Source organism: Manis javanica, chromosome 4 (assembly GCF_040802235.1).
Source record: "Manis javanica isolate MJ-LG chromosome 4, MJ_LKY, whole genome shotgun sequence".
Lineage (NCBI taxonomy): Eukaryota > Metazoa > Chordata > Mammalia > Pholidota > Manidae > Manis > Manis javanica.
In genome coordinates, this window is record NC_133159.1 from 104148959 (window position 1) to 104168423 (window position 19465).

Here is a 19465-nt window from a genome sequence, read left to right on the forward strand (position 1 = left end):
CTGTGTTCCCTCTTGTGTTGTTACAAGTGTTAATTTACAGCAATATTCTTTGTACTATAAAGTGCTCTGCCAGTGAATTACCCCCTTCATCCATGTTTCCCAGCACAGCCCACCCCAGACTGGACTGAAGAAAAGACTGCTCCTCAGTCTTCAGATGGTACAGAATCTGCTTAATGGTCTCCCTTAAAGACTTCTTTTGCAAAGAAGGCTGCCCCTGGTTATGGCTATAGAGGAGCTGAAAATAAACGTGAGTGGGGCAACTGCCATGGAAATTCCAGCTTGCTTCTCACCTGCACAGATGTCAGACACCAGTTCCCTCTCCTCTGAGTCCCCTCTTAGAGCTTCATCCTGTGTGTCGGGGCCCATCTCCTGCTCCAGCTGACCTCTTTTGTCTGTGTCCTGTGGATTAGAGCCCATTCCTCTTTCTTCCAGGTCCCCTTCCCTGTCTTCAGAATTCTCAAAATCAGAGCCCATCCCTTTGTCTTCTGAGTCCTGGGCCTCACATACACCCTGTGTATCTTCTTTTTCCATCTGAAAGAACACGACAAGGGAGGTGCAGGGTTACCTGCTCCAGTCAAAACACAGATAAAGGTCATGTCAGTCTGGTCTCATCCCCTCACTATGTCTGGCTTTAATTTCCCTGAAAAATCAGTGGCATAGTCGGATAGAATGTATAGAGTTCAAAGCCCCAGATGGCAAATCTCTGCTCTACTCCACATTTTAAGATAAGTAAAACCAAAGTGCAACAGAAGCTGCTTTGGACGGCAGTGTGGCAACTCAGTTTGAGGCCACATGCCGACTCTTTCTGGACTAAAATTTGCTCTACTCTATGAAGTGGATTATTCTGCCAACATGGCTTTATAGCTTTAACAGTGGGGTAACAGTGGTATTCCCATTTTACGGCTGAAAACACTTGAAGCTCAAAAAAGAAGACCCTGCTAGGCTTGTAAGTAGTAAAGTGGGACTAAACCAATCCCACTTTTTCATTAGTTTATTTGTTAGTATATGCACATTAGCATATACACATGTGCTGCCTCAAAGTCCATGTGTCCCTTACTCTTAATTAAAGCTTGCCCTCCTCTAAATACATGTAATTTTTATTTGTCAATTCTATCTAAATAAAGCTGGAGTGAGAGAGCTTGCCCTCTTCAAGCCTACAATAATCTTGTGAGGATTTCTGCTAACTATGGGTGGGCATCTAAGGAGCCAGAGGGAAATTATATTCAAGACACAAGAATAACAAGCATGAGTATACAAACTTCTTATCTAAGACCATGTCACCAACAGCAACACCAACCTGGCTTTGTGGTGAGATCTGCTGCTTCCTGTGAGCAGTGAGCCAAAGATACTCAAGCTTTAGTGGGTCTGCTGGGGATGGAAGCGATGCAGGAACCATCTACATTAGAAGTCATCTCTGTAGCCTTATTACATCAGTTTGCCTTATGTACTTTAATTGTAGAGAACCCTTAATAGGAACATCCCCCTGGCCTGTCTGGTAACCCCTCTACCAAACGAACCAAAATGGGAATTGTGGGGAGAAAATTTACATCCGATTTCAAAAATTTTTGTAGATGTCAGGTTTACATTTTACATTTTAAGGCCCTCTGTCAAGATTGTGCATTTGAGCCAAAAATAATTCTCAAGGCAGCAACTCAGTTTATAGGTTAAGGAACTTGGACTAAGACTTTGGAGGGTCCAGCTCTCTGCCTTAGCAGCCCCCAAACAGAACTTGCAAGAATGCTCCATCCTTGGCCGGGAGCTTTTCTTGCCTCCATTAAGGAGACTCCCCCAGGCAGTCCTGGGTCTGCAGACTCTTCAGTGAAAAGCAGGCTTTACGTGCAGCAACCATTCCCACTGAGCTAGCCTTGCTCTGGAGCCCCAGGCAAGTCGGTTAACCTCCCCTCTTTCCACTTTCCTCATCAATGCAAGGATGACAATGCTACTTAACCTTTGCACAGTGAGGGCATCAGAAAGAAACATTAAAAAGCACTTTGGAAAATGCTGTGGAGAAGAATCAATACTCTTGAGTTTTACAAATGTAGAATACACATTATTTCTCTTTTTAATGTGGAATACACATTACTCCTCTTTTTAAGTCGTGATACTGTTCCAGCACACCTCAAAGACATAGTGGCACCACCATAATCCTGGCAGGCTCATTGCCCTAAATTGTATATTATACCCTTTCCTAGAGATGATGATAAACTACCTAGACTACAGTGAAAAATCAAGCCTGTTCCTTAAGTGTCATAGGAAAATGGCTGTGTCTGAAGTTGGTCAGTCAAGAGTGTCCTGGAATGCCAGAGTTCCTTAAAATGCATACTGTTTAAGATGCCAAGGGTCAAACACAATTAGGCAGTAGGAGAAAATCCCATTAAAGCCATAAACCTTTTAAGGTCTATCCCACAAGAGACTGTTGACCCTGAATCACTTTTACCTATCACTCTCTTGCCTTCTGGAGCTCAGACTCTATACACAAAGTATACACTTTGATCTGCATATATAATACACCCAGAGACAGAGGGTAGGGAAATAAGAGCAGGGTTTCAAACATGTGACCTATTGGTTTGCTAGTGGATAAAAGCAGCAGAGGGGTCGGGGGAACTTAAGGGAGACCTAATTGATGGTTTCTGCCAATCAAAGATCAGCAAGAATTTTACATCAGTAAAGGAATCAAATACGTGTGTCACCAGAAACTCACAAAACTGAATAGGGTATTATGCCCAGAATAGTAAAGAAGTGACTGCAGCTCTCCACCATGAATAACAGAGTTTAGGGGTTCCACCTTTGGGAAGCCAGGAGACTTAGGTTTTCCCCTCCAAGCCCTTTGAAGAAGGACAGAGCATCCTTTAGTACCTCAGACACAGCAAAAAATGGAAAAAGAGGAATTCCTGATTTGTGATTTCTTGGAACCCAAGAAACAATTCACACCAGAGACACTAACCAATGAAACATGGTTTTTCTAGATTTAGGAGGGAAGAGTACAGGTAGGAGGCAGTGGCTGAGTTCCCTGCTGGCCTGTGGAAGTTCACAGTGCTGCCCCACTCAGAATGAGGGAGGTGCTGAATTCCCAAAGGGAGCAGAGCATGCCCAGGTGCTCATTCACACCAGGACAGGGGGGATTACATATGTACTGAAAAGAGTACGGAGCTCCTCTCACCGAGAGAGACACTATCAGTGGCACAACATCCACTTACATTTGTTTAAAAATGCATATGTTTGTGCAAAACTGGAAATCTGCGTGCTCACTGGATTCATTTCTACTCACACCATCACATCATGAGTTTCCAGGCAGCTGTCAAGTAACAGAGAAGGCAATTTTGAATATTTAATATATTATTAGGTGAAAACTAGCTGGTTTAAAAATAACCATTTTATTGTTATATGCATATTAGCATCTACATTTACACATGTATACACAGGTTCAGAGAAGAAAACCAGATTATTAAACATCTCTTGATTACTTCAAGGGTTTTGCATCATTTAATCTTAAGAACAACCCAGTGAAGCAGGAATTATTTTCAACTTCAGAGAGGAGGAAATAGGCACAGAAGCTGTGACTAGCTCAAGGTCATACAAATTGTTAAGTCACAGAGCAAAGATTTAAACCCCTGCTGTCTAGCTCCAGTGCCACATTCTTAACCAGAAGCAGGTGTGTTGTTTCAGAAGGCTTTTCCTTTTGGTGAGCATCTATTTTCTACAACAAAGATGTAGAAAAAAGCCAATTTAACCTGGTAAAATGTACAAAAGCAAAACCTCTGATTATCCTAGGAGCAAAAAAAGGAAAACAAGAGGGCGGAGCCAAGATGGCAGCGTGAGTAGAGCAGCAGAAATCTCCTCCCAAAACCACATTTATCTATAAAAATATAACAAAGACAACTCTTCCTAAAATAGAGACCACAGGACACAGGACAACATCCAGACCACATTCACACCTGCGAGAACCCAGCACCTCGCAAAGGGGGTAAGATACAAGCCCCAGCCCGGCAGGACCGGAGCGCCCCTACCCCCAGCTCCCAGCAGGTGGAGAGGAGTCAGCAGGGAGGGAGAAGGAGCCCAGGACTGCTGAACACCCAGCCCCAGCCATCCAGACCAGAGCGCAGACAGTGCATGCGTGGGGTCCTGGATACTAGGGAAACAGGGTGGCAGGACCGGTGAGTGGGTGCCTGAGGCCGACACCTGAGGACAAAGAAAATCATGCGTTTTTTTTTTTAATTATTTATTTAATTAAAAAAAATTTTTTTTTCTTTTCTTGTTGCTGTTGTTGTTTTGGTTTGGAGAGTGCTTTTGGGAAGTCTTAAAGGGGCAGGGCAGAACACTTAGCCAAAAGGCAGGGAATCTGGGGAGCTCTGGGCACTCTAACCCCCTGGGCAGCAGGGAGCACAGAGGCCCCTTACGGAGATAAATAGCCTCCCGACCGCTCCCCCTCCAATGGGGCTCCACCATTTAGGAGCATCAGCCCGAGCCAGGCCATGCCCAAAGCGAACAGCAGAGATAAACTCCATAGCAGCTGGGCAGGAAGCAGAAGCCCTGTCTGCGCACAGCTTCCCAGCACAAGCCAAAACAGGTCACTATTCTCCCAGGAGAGGAAGGCCACAAACCAACAAGAAGAAAAGCACTTCCAGCTGCCACTCGTACCAGCTCTGCAAACTATCTCTATCACCATGAAAAGGCAAAACTACAGGCCGACAAAGATCACAGAGACAACACCTGAGAAGGAGACAGACCTAACCAGTCTTCCTGAAAAAGAATTCAAAACAAAAATTATGAACATGCTGACAGAGATGCAGAGAAAAATGCAAGAGCAATGGGATGAAGTCCGGAGGGAGATCACAGATGTCAGGAAGGAGATCACAGAAGTGAAACAAACCCTGGAAGGATTTATAAGCAGAATGGATAAGCTGCAAGAGGCTATTGAAGGAATAGAAACCAGACAACAGGAAGGTACAGAAGCTGACATAGAGAGAGATAAAAGGATCTCCAGGAACAAAACAACACTAAGACAACTATGTGACCAATTGAAAAGGAACAATATCTGTATTATAGGGGTACCAGAAGAAGAAGAGAGAGGAAAAGGGATAGAAAGTCTCTTTGAAGAAATAATTGCTGAAAACTTCCCCAAACTGGGGGAGGAAATAATCGAACAGACCACAGAAATACACAGAACCCCCAACAGAAAGGATCCAAGGAAGACAACACCAAGACACAGAATAATTAAAATGGCAAGGATCAAGGACAAGGAAAGAGTTCTAAAGGCAGGTAGAGAGAAAAAGGTCACCTATAAAGGAAAACCCATCAGGCTATCATCAGACTTCTCGACAGAAATCCTACAGGCCAGAAAAGAATAGCATGATATATTTCATGCAATGAAACAGGAGGGCCTTGAACCAAGGATACTGTATACAGCACGACTATCATTTAAATATGATGGTGGGATTAAACAATTCCCAGACAAGCAAAAGCTGAGGGAATTTGCTTCCCACAAACCACCTCTACAGGGCATCTTACAGGGACTGCTCTAGATGGGAGCACTCCTAAAAAGAGCACAGAACAAAACATACAACATATGAAGAATGGAGGAGGAGGAATAAGAAGGGAGAGAAGAAAAGAATCTCCAGACACTGTATATAACAGCTCAATAAGCGAGCTAAGTTAGGCAGTAAGATACTAAAGAGGCTAACCTTGAACCTATGGTAACCACGAATTTAAAGCCTGTAATAGCAATAAGTACATATGTCTCAATAGTCACCCTAAATGTAAATGGACTTAATGCACTAATCAAAAGACACAGAGTAATAGAATGGATAAAAAAGCAAGACCCATCTATATGCTGCTTACAAGAAACTCAGCTCAAACCCAAAGACATGCACAGACTAAAAGTCAAGGGATGGAAAAACATATTTCAGGAAAACAACAGTGAGAAGAAAGCAGGGGTTGTAGTACTAATATCAGACAAAATAGACTTCAAAACAAAGAAAGTAACAAGAGATAAAGAAGGACACTACATAATGATAAAAGGCTCAGTCCAACAATAGGATATAACCATCCTAAATATATATGCACCCAACACAGGAGCACCAGCATATGTGAAACAAATGCTAACAGAACTAAAGAGGGAAATAGACTGCAATGCATTCATTTTAGGAGACTTCAACACAACACTCACCCCAAAGGATAGATCCACCGGGCAGAAAATAAGTAAGGACACACAGGCACTGAACAACACACTAGAACAGATGGACCTAATAGACATATGTAGAACTCTACATCCAAAAGCAACAGGATATACATTCTTCTCAAGTGCACATGGAACATTCTCCAGAATAGACCACATACTAGCTCACAACAAGAGCCTCAGTAAATTCCAAAATATTGAAATTATACCAACCAATTTTTCAGACCACAAAGGCATAAAACTACAATTCTACAAAGAAAACAAAAAGGCTCACAAACACATGGAGGCTTATCAGCATGCTTCTAAATAATCAATGGATCAATGAACAAATCAAAATAGACATCAAGGAATATATAGAAACAAATGACAACAACAACACAAAGCCCCAACTTCTGTGGGACGCAGCAAAAGCAGTATTAAGAGGAAAGTACATAGCAATCCAGGCACACCTGAAGAAGGAAGAACAATCCCAAATGAATAGTCTAACATCACAACTATCGAAACTGGAAAAAGAAGAAAAAATGAGGCCTAAAGTCAGCAGAAGGAGGGACATAATAAAGAACAGAGAAGAAATAAACAAAATTGAGAAGAATAAAACAATAGCAAAAATCAACGAAACCAAGAGCTGGCTCTTTGAGAAAATAAACAAAATAGATAAGCCTCTAGCCAAACTTATTAAGAGGAAAAGAGAATCAACACAAATCAACAGAATCAGAAATGAGAATGGAAAAATCATGACAGTCTCCACAGAAATACAAAGAATTATTGGAGACTACTATGAAAACCTATATGCCAACAAGCTGGAAAACCTAGAAGAAACGGACAACTTCCTAGAAAAATACAACCTTCCAAGACTGACCAAGGAAGAAACACAAAAGTTAAACAAACCAATTATGAGCAAAGAAATTGAAACGGTAATCAAAAAACTACCCAAGAACAAAACCCCAGGGCCGGACGGATTTACCTCGGAATTTGATCACACACACAGAGAAGACATCATACCCATTCTCCTTAAAGTGTTCCAAAAAATAGAAGAGGAGGGAATACTCCCAAACTCATTCTATGAAGCCAACATCACCCTAATACCAAAACCAGGCAAAGACCCCACCAAAAAAGAAAATTACAGACCAATATCCCTGATGAATGTAGATGCAAAAATACTCAATAAAATATTAGCAAACAGAATTCAACAGTATATCAAAAGGATCATACACCATGACCAAGTGGGATTCATCCCAGGGATGCAAGGATGGTACAACATTCGAAAATCCATCAACATCATCCACCACATCAACAAAAAGAAAGACAAAAACCACATGATCATCTCCATAGATGCAGAAAAAGCATCCGACAAAATTCAACATCCATTCATGATTAAAACTCTCAGCAAAATGGGAATAGAGGGCAAGTACCTCAACATAATAAAGGCCATATATGATAAACCCACAGCCAGCATTATACTGAACAGCGAGAAGCTGAAAGCATTTCCTCTGAGATTGGGAACAAGACAGGGATGCCCACTCTCCCCACTGTTATTTAACATAGTACTGGAGGTCCCAGCCACGGCAATCAGACAAAACAAAGAAATACAAGGAATCCATATTGGTAAAGAAGAAGTTAAACTGTCACTATTTGCAGATGATATGATACTGTACATAAAAAACCCTAAAGACTCCACTCCAAAACTACTAGAACTGATATTGGAATACAGCAAAGTTGCAGGATACAAAATTAACACACAGAAATCTGTAGCTTTCCTATACACTAACAATGAACCAATAGAAAGAGAAATCAGGAAAACAATTCCATTCACAATTGCATCAAAAAGAATAAAATACCTAGGAATAAACCCAACCAAACAAGTGAAAGACTTATACTCTGAAAACTACAAGTCACTCTTAAGAGAAATTAACGGGGACACTAACAAATGGAAACTCATCCCATGCTCATGGCTAGGAAGAATTAATATCGTCAAAATGGCCATCCTGCCCAAAGCAATATACAGATTTGATGCAATCCCTCTCAAATTACCAGCAACAGTCTTCAATGAACTGGAGCAAATAATTCAAAAATTCATATGGAAACACCAAAGACCCCGAATAGCCAAAGCAATCCTGAAAAAGAAGAATAAAGTAGGGGGGATCTCACTCCCCAACTTCAAGCTCTACTACAAGGCCATAGTAATCAAGACAATTTGTTACTGGCACAAGAACAGAGCCACAGACCAGTGGAACAGATTAGAGACTCCAGAAATTAACCCAAACATATATGATCAATTAATATTTGATAAAGGAGCCATGGACATACAATGGCAAAATGACAGTCTCTTCAACAGATGGTGCTGGCAAAACTGGACAGCTACATGTAGGAGAATGAAAGTGGACCATTGTCTAACCCCATACACAAAAGTAAATTCAAAATGGATCAAAGACCTGAATGTAAGTCATGAAACCATAAAACTCTTAGAAAAAAACATAGGCAAAAACCTTTTAGACATAAACATGAGTGACCTCTTCTTGAACATATCTCCCCGGGCAAGGAAAAAAACAGCAAGAATAAACAAGTGGGACTATATTAAGCTGAAAAGCTTCTGTACCTCAAAAGACACCATCAATAGAACAAAAAGGAACCCTACAGTATGGGAGAATATATTTGTAAATGACAGATCTGATAACGGCTTGACGTCCAAAATATATAAAGAGCTTACACGCCTCAACAAACAAAAAACAAATGATCCAAATAAAAAATGGGCAGAGGAACTGAACAGACAGTTCTCCAAAAAAGAAATACAGATGGCCAACATGAAAAGATGCCCCACATCGCTAATTATCAGAGAAATGCAAATTAAAAGTACAATGAGGTATCACCTCACACCAGTAAGGATAGCTGCCATCCAGAAGACAGACAACAACAAATGTTGGCGAGGCTGTGGAGAAAGGGGAACCCTCCTACACTGCTGGTGGGAATGTAAATTAGTTCAACCATTGTGGAAAGCAGTATGGAGGTTCATCAAAATGCTCAAAACAGACCTACCATTTGACCCAGGAATTCCACTCCTAGGAATTTACCCTAAGAACGCAGCAATCAAGTTTGAGAAAGACAGATGCACCCCTATGTTTATCACAGCACTATTTACAATAGCCAAGAATTGGAAGCAACCTAAATGTCCATCGGTAGATGAATGGATAAAGATGTGGCACATATACACAATGGAATACTACCCAGCCATGAGAAGAGGAAAAATCCTACCATTTGCAGCAACATGGATGGAGCTGGAGAGTATTATGCTCAGTGAAATAAGCCAAGCGGAGAAAGAGAAATACCAAATGATTTCATTCATCTGAGGAGTATAAGAACAAAGGAAAAACTGAAGGAACAAAACAGCAGCGGAATTACAGAACCCAAAAATGGACTAACAGGTACCAAAGGGAAAGGAACTGGGGAGGATGGGTGGGCAGGGGGGGATAAGCATGGGAAGAAGAAGGGGGGTATTAAGATTAGCATGCATAGTGGAGGGAGGGAGAAGGGGGAGGGAGGGCTGTACAACACAGAGAGGACAAGTAGTGATTCTACAACATTTTGCTATGCTGATGGACAGTGACTGTAAAGTGGTTTATATGGGGGACCTGGTATAGGGGAGAGCCTAGGAAACATATTCTTTATGTAAGTGTAGATTAAAGATTAAAAAAAAAAAAAAGAAAGAAAGAAAGAAAAAGGGGATTACTCCTTGATAGGATAGAACTAATGGTAAATCAACAATTAATGCATGCTTTAAATAACCTTAATTTTGATCACTTAAAGGGTGTCAGATGATCGGCTATGGAGGTACACTTTTCTGATAATATTCCTTTCTCTTAAAAAAAAAGCAGTTCCTGTGTGGTGACCTCCAATGAAATGAGTTCTACACAATGGTATAAAGGGCATATCAAAGTGTGGGCAAAGGGTCTGTTTGTGTTTATACAGAAGATCAAAGCCTAATTTGGCTACCCAGAAAATGAACTAAGATACGATATGAAGAAGAACTTCCAACATCAGCACTCTCTGGAAGACTCATACCAGAAGATGATCATCAAAAAACTTCCACAAAGATCCAGGCGATGCTGCAGTTGTAGCTGCATCCATCCCACCATTTCCTGGACTTGCCATTGGAATGAAGAAGGGGATATCTAAGCTGGCCTGTGCATACAGTAAAACAACAAATTTGACTGGATCTATACTGTTGGAACTCAACCAAGAATTAGGAGAAGTGCAAGTTGTAGCGCTCCAAAATCTTACGACTACAGACTATCTATGGTTAAAAGAACATACGTGATGTGAACAGTTCCCAGGAATGGGTTGTTTTAATTTGTCTGATTTCTCTCAGACTGTTCAAGTACAGTTGGACAATATCCATCATATCATAGACACATTTTCACAAATGCCTAGGGTGCCTAAATGGTTTTCTTGGCTTCACTGGAGATGGCTGGTAACTATAGATCTGCTTTGGTTATGTAACTGTATTCCTATTATGTTAATGTGTGTGCACAATTTAGTTAGTAGTTTAAAATCTATACATGCTTAAGTTACTCTACAAGAAGATATGTCAAAGAAATCATAAATCTTCCCATGTTTTCTTCCATCTGCTACCTCTATAGCTTTTCTTCTTCCTTCCTAATTACAACCCTTAAATAGAATTCGTGCCTCATATCGAATTTACCAAGTATCATAATTCCTCCAAGTGGTAAAGATACCTCAAGACAAATGCTGGGCATAGAAGCTACAGGGCATAAATCTGCAAAGAAGTAAAAAGCTAACCTTTTCAAACAATATGGCTTCTCTCTCACTTACCAACTTTACATCTCCCTATATGGCCCCGGAAGATGACTGGTTAGCCAAAGACGGCTAAGATTCCTCAAGGGAGGAACAACCTAAGACAGGCACAGTCGCAGGGGGGCCATCAGGTGAGAAATTGGGGATCAACAGTGGTGAAGCTTAGAACCTCACCCTCCCATTTTGAGAGAAATCTTCTGCATCCGCGGATGTTTTAATGCCCTTGTCTAGCTTGGATTAACACATAGTCTACAGGCACACACCTGATCATCTACAATTGCTCTTACAACACTATGTTTTCTACCTTTATCTTGCGTCTACCTACCACTTCAGCATTTTATTAAAAATAATAATAATAATAATAATAATAATAATAATAAAGGGAGAAATGTGGGATCCACATATAAATCAAGTATAAAAATCAAACGAATATTCATATTTGACCAGATTGTTTATAGTTCATAATGTGTGATCAATACCGAAAGTTTCTGTGATAACTGCCCTTGTACTGTTCACCATGTAAGAACTTATTCACTATGTATGAATTTGTTCACCATGTAAGAACTTGTTCGTTATGCTTCAGAAGATTGGAGACTGATGAGAATTAGGCTTGAGATGGATTAATGATTGTGCATTGAGCATTGACTCCCCTATACAGAATTTTATTGTTGTTAACAACCATTTGATCCATAAATATGAGAGATACCCTCTCAAAAAAAAAAAAAGGAAAACAAGGACAGGAGCTGTGATTATCTCAATCCAGAAGACTTAATTTTTAGGAACATCTAGACACTGTGGTATAATTGAAGTGTCAGTCAATAGATATCTAAGTACATTTTGTTCCAACTCCTTTCCCATTCATTCTAATAAAAACTAGCAACATGTTTTCTTAGGCAGGGCCAGGCTGGATAATAAATGGGTGGAAGGGCATTATGATAGCTTTGTGACTAGATGACCTAGGTTCACATCCTCTACTCTCTGCCAACTACTTTACTTTGTACAAGTTATTAACCTTGCTGAACCTCAGATTCTGCAGCCATAAAAACAAGTATGCTGCCACCCATCATGGAAGATTGTTTGCAAAAGCAGCGGGCACACAGTAAACACACAATAAATAGCAGTTATAATACTATGAAACTTAAGCCAACATCTTGATTTAAAAAATTACACACACACATGTGCATACTCACCCTCCTAAATGGAGATCCACAGCTATATTCACCAAGAATGGCCCTTTGGCTAGTACAAGTAGAGTTTCCCCTGGCCTGGCTGCTAAAGGCTCTATTAATGAATAGGCCACCATGTGGAGAAAAGAACCAGGGAAGGGCTAGCTGCTTAGGGTAGCTGGGGTGAGGGGAAAAGGTTTGTTCCATATTGGTTTGGAGGTGTTGATAACCCAACCTGTATAGAGAAAGTATAAATGTAAACTGAATGAGGTTCATGGTTCAGTAAACCCTGACTTCCATCATATGTAGGAGAGCTCTCCTAAAAGCTCTCCTTATGGGGGAAAAAATAGAGGTAATGGTGGGAGCAGCCAGGCAAATAAAATTAGCTTTGCATCTAGTTCTCATCACTGAAATAGCAGTAATGGGGAGAGCTGGGTTTAGGCAGCACAGCCACTGTGCTGTAACTGAGAATTTGCCCCCTCTTGGACTCTGTTCAGTGTGGAGTTTGGGTTTGAATGTACTTGAGTCCTCCTCTAGCTGGTCAAACGACACCCAGGGGAGTCAATCCAGTAGGCGCCACTGTCAGTTTCATTAGCCATTTTCAGCTGCAGGTTGTTTACTCAACTAGCACAGCAAGCTGTTAACTCCCGAAACATCCGCCACCACCACAAACCTCTCTCTTGGACGCAGATCCCTTCAAAGTGGCAGCCAACTTCGCCAAGACCACTCAAACCCCAATTTTTTAGAACTTGCAGTATTTTCATGTCCCTTCCTCCTCCTGCATACTCCCACCCAACTCAAAAAAGAGTAATGTTTATTACCTTATAAAGTCAGTAGGAAAATGCTCAAGTGCCTTCTAGACAAAAAACTCCACTTGAAAGACTAATCAGATCAGTTTGAAAATAATGCTACAGAGTAGAAGTAGACATGATAAAAGTACATAAGGAAAGAGGAGAGGGAAGAAGGGAATGAGGTGGGGGATGGACAAATGAAGCCAGTAGTAGGCAGAATTGGAATTTAACCTGAGTTTACTGGCACATTCTCTCTATGCCCCTTCTGGGGCTATTTGTAAAATCCATCCCTCTGGAAGAGCAAGAGCCCCACCACTTTATAGATTCTGTCTAACTTTCTGAGAAGAGGCTGGGGCAGCAGAGCCCTTCTCTCCCCAATCTTCCTAAAGGATAGATAAGCAGCCGGCGGTCTCCTTTGGCCCGCGACCCCACACTGCCACGCCACCTTCTGGCCGAGACCGGTGTGGCAGGAGCGAGGTGCTCAGAGGCCCCTGCTGTGAGCTACCAATGCAGCTTACGCTGCACGTGCGCAGTCTCCTCTCCTTTGATTGCAAGAATTCCGTGAGGCACACCGTGGAGGGTCGCCCACCCCGTTTCACGTGTGAAGAAAACTGAGGCTCAACAAGCTGACCTCCAGGTGACATCGCTCCTGGGTAGAGTCTGGACTCCAACCAGTCTCTTGGCTCCTTGCCGTCGCATCTCCCACTACTCTCTGCTCCTGCTGGCTCCTCAGGAAGGGGCCTCTGGCCAGAGCACCCCGACTGGGTAGGAAGCGCACCTAGCAGCCCGCGGGCAGGCGGAACTGCGGAGCCGGGGCGGGGGAAGGGAGCAGCCGCACGCGGACCTCTCCCCTCCCCTTCGCAGGGCGGGGTGGTCATGTGCCAAGGCCACTGCCAGGTGGCAGGGGGCCAGGCCGGCGGGGCTGTCCTGTCGGGGGCAGGAAGCGGCCGGGCCAGCAGCGGCTCCCACTCGGCTTCCTCCAGCTGCAGTGCCTTTCCAGCCTCCCCTTGCTCCCGCGGCCGTGGCCGCACTCGGCGAAGTCCGAGGCTTCCTCCCTCCGCTTCCCACGCCCCCTGCGCGCCTCGCTCCCAAGGGAGGGTTCCATAGCAGGGACGCCGGGCTGGGGAGAATGCTGGAAACACTATTTATGTCTACGGTTCAAAAGGCTGAACTCATGACCATAACTGGGGTCTAACTAGGGATTCCAGGGGGTTAATCATTTGTCAGTCTCCAGCACCGAGTAAACAGCTTCGCCTCCCAGGGTGTGGCCTTCAGGATCCCGCCTCCTTACAGGTGAGCCTGTGGTCAGAAAGAACCCAAGGGGCAAAGAAATCCACCTCACCATATCTGCAGGGGACGCCTCCAGTCAGCAAGGACGATGTGTCCGCGTCCAAAGGGGCAGCCGACTTCCCCAATCACACACCAAGAGTGTCCAGCCCTAAATGCCAACCTCCCAAGTGGCAGACTGCTGCAAGAGGCGAACGTTAATGTCAGAGAAAACCAAAAGATTACTGTAGCTAAGCATTGACTACTCTCCTGACAGGAGAAGCTAAAATAATATGGTTTCTTCCTTGTAGTAACTGCTTTTTCACCTGGAGAGGAAAGCCCAAGTTGAAAAAAGAAAGGCTCAAAACCAAGGCAACAGAGAAATCAGTTTACAGCCCCGCTGGCCGGAGATAGAGTGAAACTCGTTCCCAGTCACTGTGTCCTGGGCGCCAGGCATTTCTTGACTGTTGGTTGGGTGGGGACCCTTCAGCTCAGGCAGAGGGTCTCTGCTCATCACAGCTGCCCAGGCTTCACCACCACCATCCCACTCCTCCTGCCTAAAATAAGATTTATTGCAATAGAGAGACAGATTCTAAGCACCTCAAAGTTAGACCATCTGCCCTCAGATAAGAAGGCACAAAAGCTAAAGGTTTTCATGTAGGCATTTACATCTGATAGGAATGTTCTGCCTAATGCAGAGAATCCTTCTGTCCATGATTTTTTCTACATGGTGCTTGGCATCATGCCACCAGCACTGCTGTAATTCATCCTCAGCTTCTTATCTAGTACCTGGGCAGTCCTCATAAGAATTATTCTCAGATACCTCCTCAACAGCTGACTCAAATGTTCAATGCTTGTATTTCATGAGCCATAGAATTAGAAATCCCTTAACTCAAATTCCTCCTACAGACAGGACACTGAGGCTCAGAGAAGGAAAGGCACCAGGTCCAAGACCAAAATGCATTGACTAGAAGAGTTTGGGTCAGAATCTCAATTTTCTAATGGCCTTTTCAGTGATCTTTCCATCTCTTTAATATAAATGCCACTTCAAAAACAGACAGTAGATAAAATCTGGGGTATATATTTGTCTTTTTTCCCCATACACACACTATCAAAGTTTTCCAAAGAAACAGAACCAATGGGATGTGTAAATAGAGTAAGAAATTGGCTCACGAGATTATGGAGGCTGACAAGTCCAGAATCTGCAGGGTGAGCCATCAGCTGGAGAATTCCTCCTTGCTTGGGGAAATCAGTCTTTTTGTTCTATTCAAGCTCACATCTGCTTGTGGAGGGCAATGTACTTTACTTAAAGTCCACCAATTTAAATGTTAATCTCATTGATCCAAAATGGATCACAGAAACACCCAGAGTAATGTTTGACCAAGTATCTGTGTGCAGACTGGCCCAGCCAAGTTGATGCATATAATTAGCCATCACACACACTGTAGCTAAAAAACATACTCCATGATAATCCTATCATACATTAAAATTTACCCCACAAAATCTTATTTTTCATAAAAACCATTATTATATACAGATAGTTGAATGGGATCTTAGTTTGTATGCTCTGCAGAGGACAGCAGGGAACTATTAAAATTAATTAAGATTAAAGATCTACACAGACACAGGAATGTGTATAGGCACACACCCCCACCCTAACCGCCTGACAGCAGAAAGAGATGCAATTTGATGATCTATTTCACTGAAGGGCAAAAGAGAAAACTGGCTTAGAATGCACAGGGGATGTATGTGGATATGGGAGTTGGTAACAGCTTTATTCTGAGAAAGCTAATGCTGGAATCCTGTGTTAGGGTTGCCAGGTGGAGCCAGGTGACCTCATCCAACCCAGATAATTCTGTGAACATATTTCCACTTCTTGAATGAGCAATCCTCAAGAGAATGTTCATCACAGCAAACAAGGAGAGAGGAATGTTGGGACAAAGGTTTTGAGGCATACATCCAATCACCCCAGTTTCCCCTACACATTCAACAGGAAAAACTGCTCTTCTAATTCTCTGCCCAAAATAACTGTTGGCATTGTTGATTAAGAATGACTGGCGTGTTCCACCCCAGGTCATTTCAACACTGGGTAAGTGACACCTCGACAGATAATCTGCCAAGGTGTCTCCCAAAAAAGAGAAAGCAGGAATGAAAATGTAGAGTTGTTACCTGATGCTTCCATTTTCCTGCCTGAGTAAACTGTAAACTCCATACCTGGATTGTTTTCAGCATAAAGTGAAAAACACATACACTTAAAAACACCGTTTAAAAAATTACATACTTGTGTTACTCTTATTTCCTTAAAAATAACATTATCAGCAAATACCAGACCATTGGAAACTATAAGAGATGCATGATCCAGTTCCTTTGACAATCACAACAGCAAGAACAAAACAGAAAGGAGGGAAAGTATAAGTCAAAAACCTTGAGATGCATGGCCAACCTCTATGTACATACCTTATTTGAATTCCAATTCAAGTAAACAAACAAAAACAAAGTGTAAGACAAATGGGGAATTGTGAATGCTTACTAGATATTTGATATTAAAGAACTGTTCATTGTTTAAGGTATTGATACTGTGACTAAATTTACAGGGAGTTCTTACATGTGTAAGAGATACACAATGAAATATTTACAGATGAAATGGTATGTCTGAAACTTGCTTTATTTTGAATGATATGTCTGGAGTTCTAGGACAGAAGGGAGTGGGCAGGGATGCAGATGGAACAAGATGGCCACATACTGAGCACTGTTAAAGCTGTGTGGTGGCACGTGTGGTTTTAGTATACTGCTCTATCTACTTTGTACCTGGTAGAACAATTACTAATAGAAAATTTTTAAGTAGAAAACAAATTTTCTTTCTGAAATTTAAGTTTGTTTATATTAATTTAAATTCTGAGCAAACAATAATAAAATGTCCCTGACTTCCACAAAATGATTGGCCTGCTTTTACAAAGTATGCCAATCAGTATCATGATGCTTAATGTTGAAGAACCCCTGGGAATTAGGGGTAAAGAGGCTAAAGAAACTTAAGTGTGATGCGTTTGAGATTTTCTTCTTTTTAACAGCTGTTATATGCAAAATAGAATCAGAAAACTATTTCTACTACCATCTATTTTATATTTCCAAAGAACTCAAAAAAGGATACTGCCACAGCCATTGCTTTCATTTCCGCCTTAGTTCAGCAACTCTACACTCAACACCAGGGGGGAATAAAGGCGGCTGGGGGCCCTGGCCATGACAGCTCCTCAGGAGGAATGCTTTATCCCAGGACAGCCAAACTGATGAGACGATGTGAGCATCCAACAGACCAAGTATGCTGATAATCGGTCATCCCCAGAATGACTTCCAACAGGATGAAAAATGTAAGGGTGTATGTAGATGAAAAGGAAGATAATACATAGTGATTTCCTAGATGATCTCCATGAGATGAACCTTGGCAAGAACAGAATGATCTTAGGAGTTCAAACTGAGAACTTTTAAATTTAGATAGTGTCGTTCTCAATTCTGAGGATGTCTTCCAAATTCCCTCATGCCACATTACAAAGAGAACAGTGAGAAGACATATGATGTTCCCACTTTATATTGGAAACCAAGAGCTTGCAGGTATTTTCCACTTTAGTCAAGTGTGCAAGGTGTGCAGGGCAAGTCCATGGTGGACACAACCAGTCATAGGACACAGCATTCATCCAGGAGGTGGTGCATCCGTCTCAAGAAGGTCACAGCGTCCAGAGCTCATTCATAGCCTGAGCGCCATAGTTCACAATCATTCGTCAGGCTCAGGCTGTTTGAGTTCCTTAAGCACCTTATACCTCTGGTTCCTAACATTTCCTAGAGAAAGCAGCAGTTCCCAAACAAGCTTGTAAATAGAATGATGCTATTTTTCTTGGGCATGGTTTCCTAACCTGAGGGCCTCTGGGACCCATGAACTCCCTGAAACCTTATGTGAATGTGTCTGTGGGAACTTTTTACTGATGAGAAAGCCCATTCCCCTGGACTCTGAAAGGATTCATGGCAAAAAATCCCTGTTATTAACACTCCTACAGAGGACTCATGATACATTCCGTATCATAGCACCTCAGAAATCATCTGGAGTGGTTTTGGGGGTCAGGGATAAGAGCAATTTAACCACTATATGCCATGAAATCTTTCAGTGGGCAGGAGCACAGACAAAAATATCAGTTAATTTCAAATAGGGAATGAAGCAGAACGAGAGACCTGGCAAGTGCTGCATTCCTGATGGAGTTCGCTGATCTTGTCTAGCACCTGATTTTATAGATGAGTCAGGCAGCAGGAACCTAGAAAGGTTAAGTGAATTATCTGTGAATACAGCAGTTAAGGGCAGATGAGCCAAAATCACTGGCATCTCAGCTTTTGCTCCAATCCTCTTTCTGCTCAACCAAACAGCTTACGATGCTTGGCCGGAAGCTTCACATCAGCAATTTGGGTCTCCCAGCATCACTGGTTCTTCACTTCCTGACCACTTGGGTCATGTGGCAGGTGCACTAAGAGGGAGTTAAGTTGTCCTTCAAGCCTCTAACACACTGCCTCTCTGGGATGTAGCTAATTATCCAAGTTTGACCCCAGGTTTGTGACTCCCATCAGCTGCCTACTTGGGCAGCGAGCCAAAGCTCATTAATCAAGCCATTACCTACCAGGGACACAAAATGCTTTGTTAGCTAATCCTTTTCTCAAAGGAAAAAAAATCTTAAAACCTGACCAAAGTCACCAACTCATTCCTGACAAATCCTGAAAGTGTAAGCAAAGTCATCCTGCCTGCAAATAATAACATGGAAATACCCAGGTCAAGAAGGCGATCCTGCGAGTTAACACCAAACTCTGCACGACAACACCTGTTCACGTTCAACAGCAAGTAAAGAAAGTGCACTGCCCAAACTCCTCCAACATGACCCATCACTACCAGTACAGTTTCTCAGGTTGCCCCTCTTTTCCACCACATCTTCCTGCTCCTGCTTTAACAGCTTAGCATTCTCCATGCAGGACATGGTAGCAAAGCAAGCTGGGTGGCAGGGGGCAAGGCCAAATACAAGCTGAGTTTTCCTGGAGGGACAATATCCACAGATAATGAGAGAATCTCAGGATTTTTGTTGAAATTTTCTTTAAAGGATCCCCCATTTTACAGCAAGGAAATGAGGACTAGAGAAGATAAGTGCCTTGTTAGAGTTCACAAAGGTAGTGAGCTGACGGCAGAATCGGGACCACCTTCAGGTCACCTGACGCCTTTTAAGTTCAATCCC

General features: G+C 42.4%; 1 protein-coding gene across 6 annotated transcripts in view; it reads right to left on the reverse strand.

Moving 5' to 3' along the window:
• Positions 1-19465, reverse strand: part of ZNF697 (zinc finger protein 697) — a 53983-nt gene that overhangs the window by 24138 nt on the left and 10380 nt on the right. For 3 of the 6 annotated variants that reach the window (XM_073234496.1, XM_073234498.1, XM_073234493.1), the window contains one exon: positions 291-531. In XM_073234496.1, coding sequence (XP_073090597.1) covers positions 291-531 — 241 coding nt within the window. Of the gene's footprint in view, positions 1-290; positions 532-3197; positions 3296-13572; positions 18772-19465 lie in introns of those variants that run through there. The other 3 variants (XM_073234494.1, XM_073234495.1, XM_073234497.1) reach the window with 2 other exon arrangements.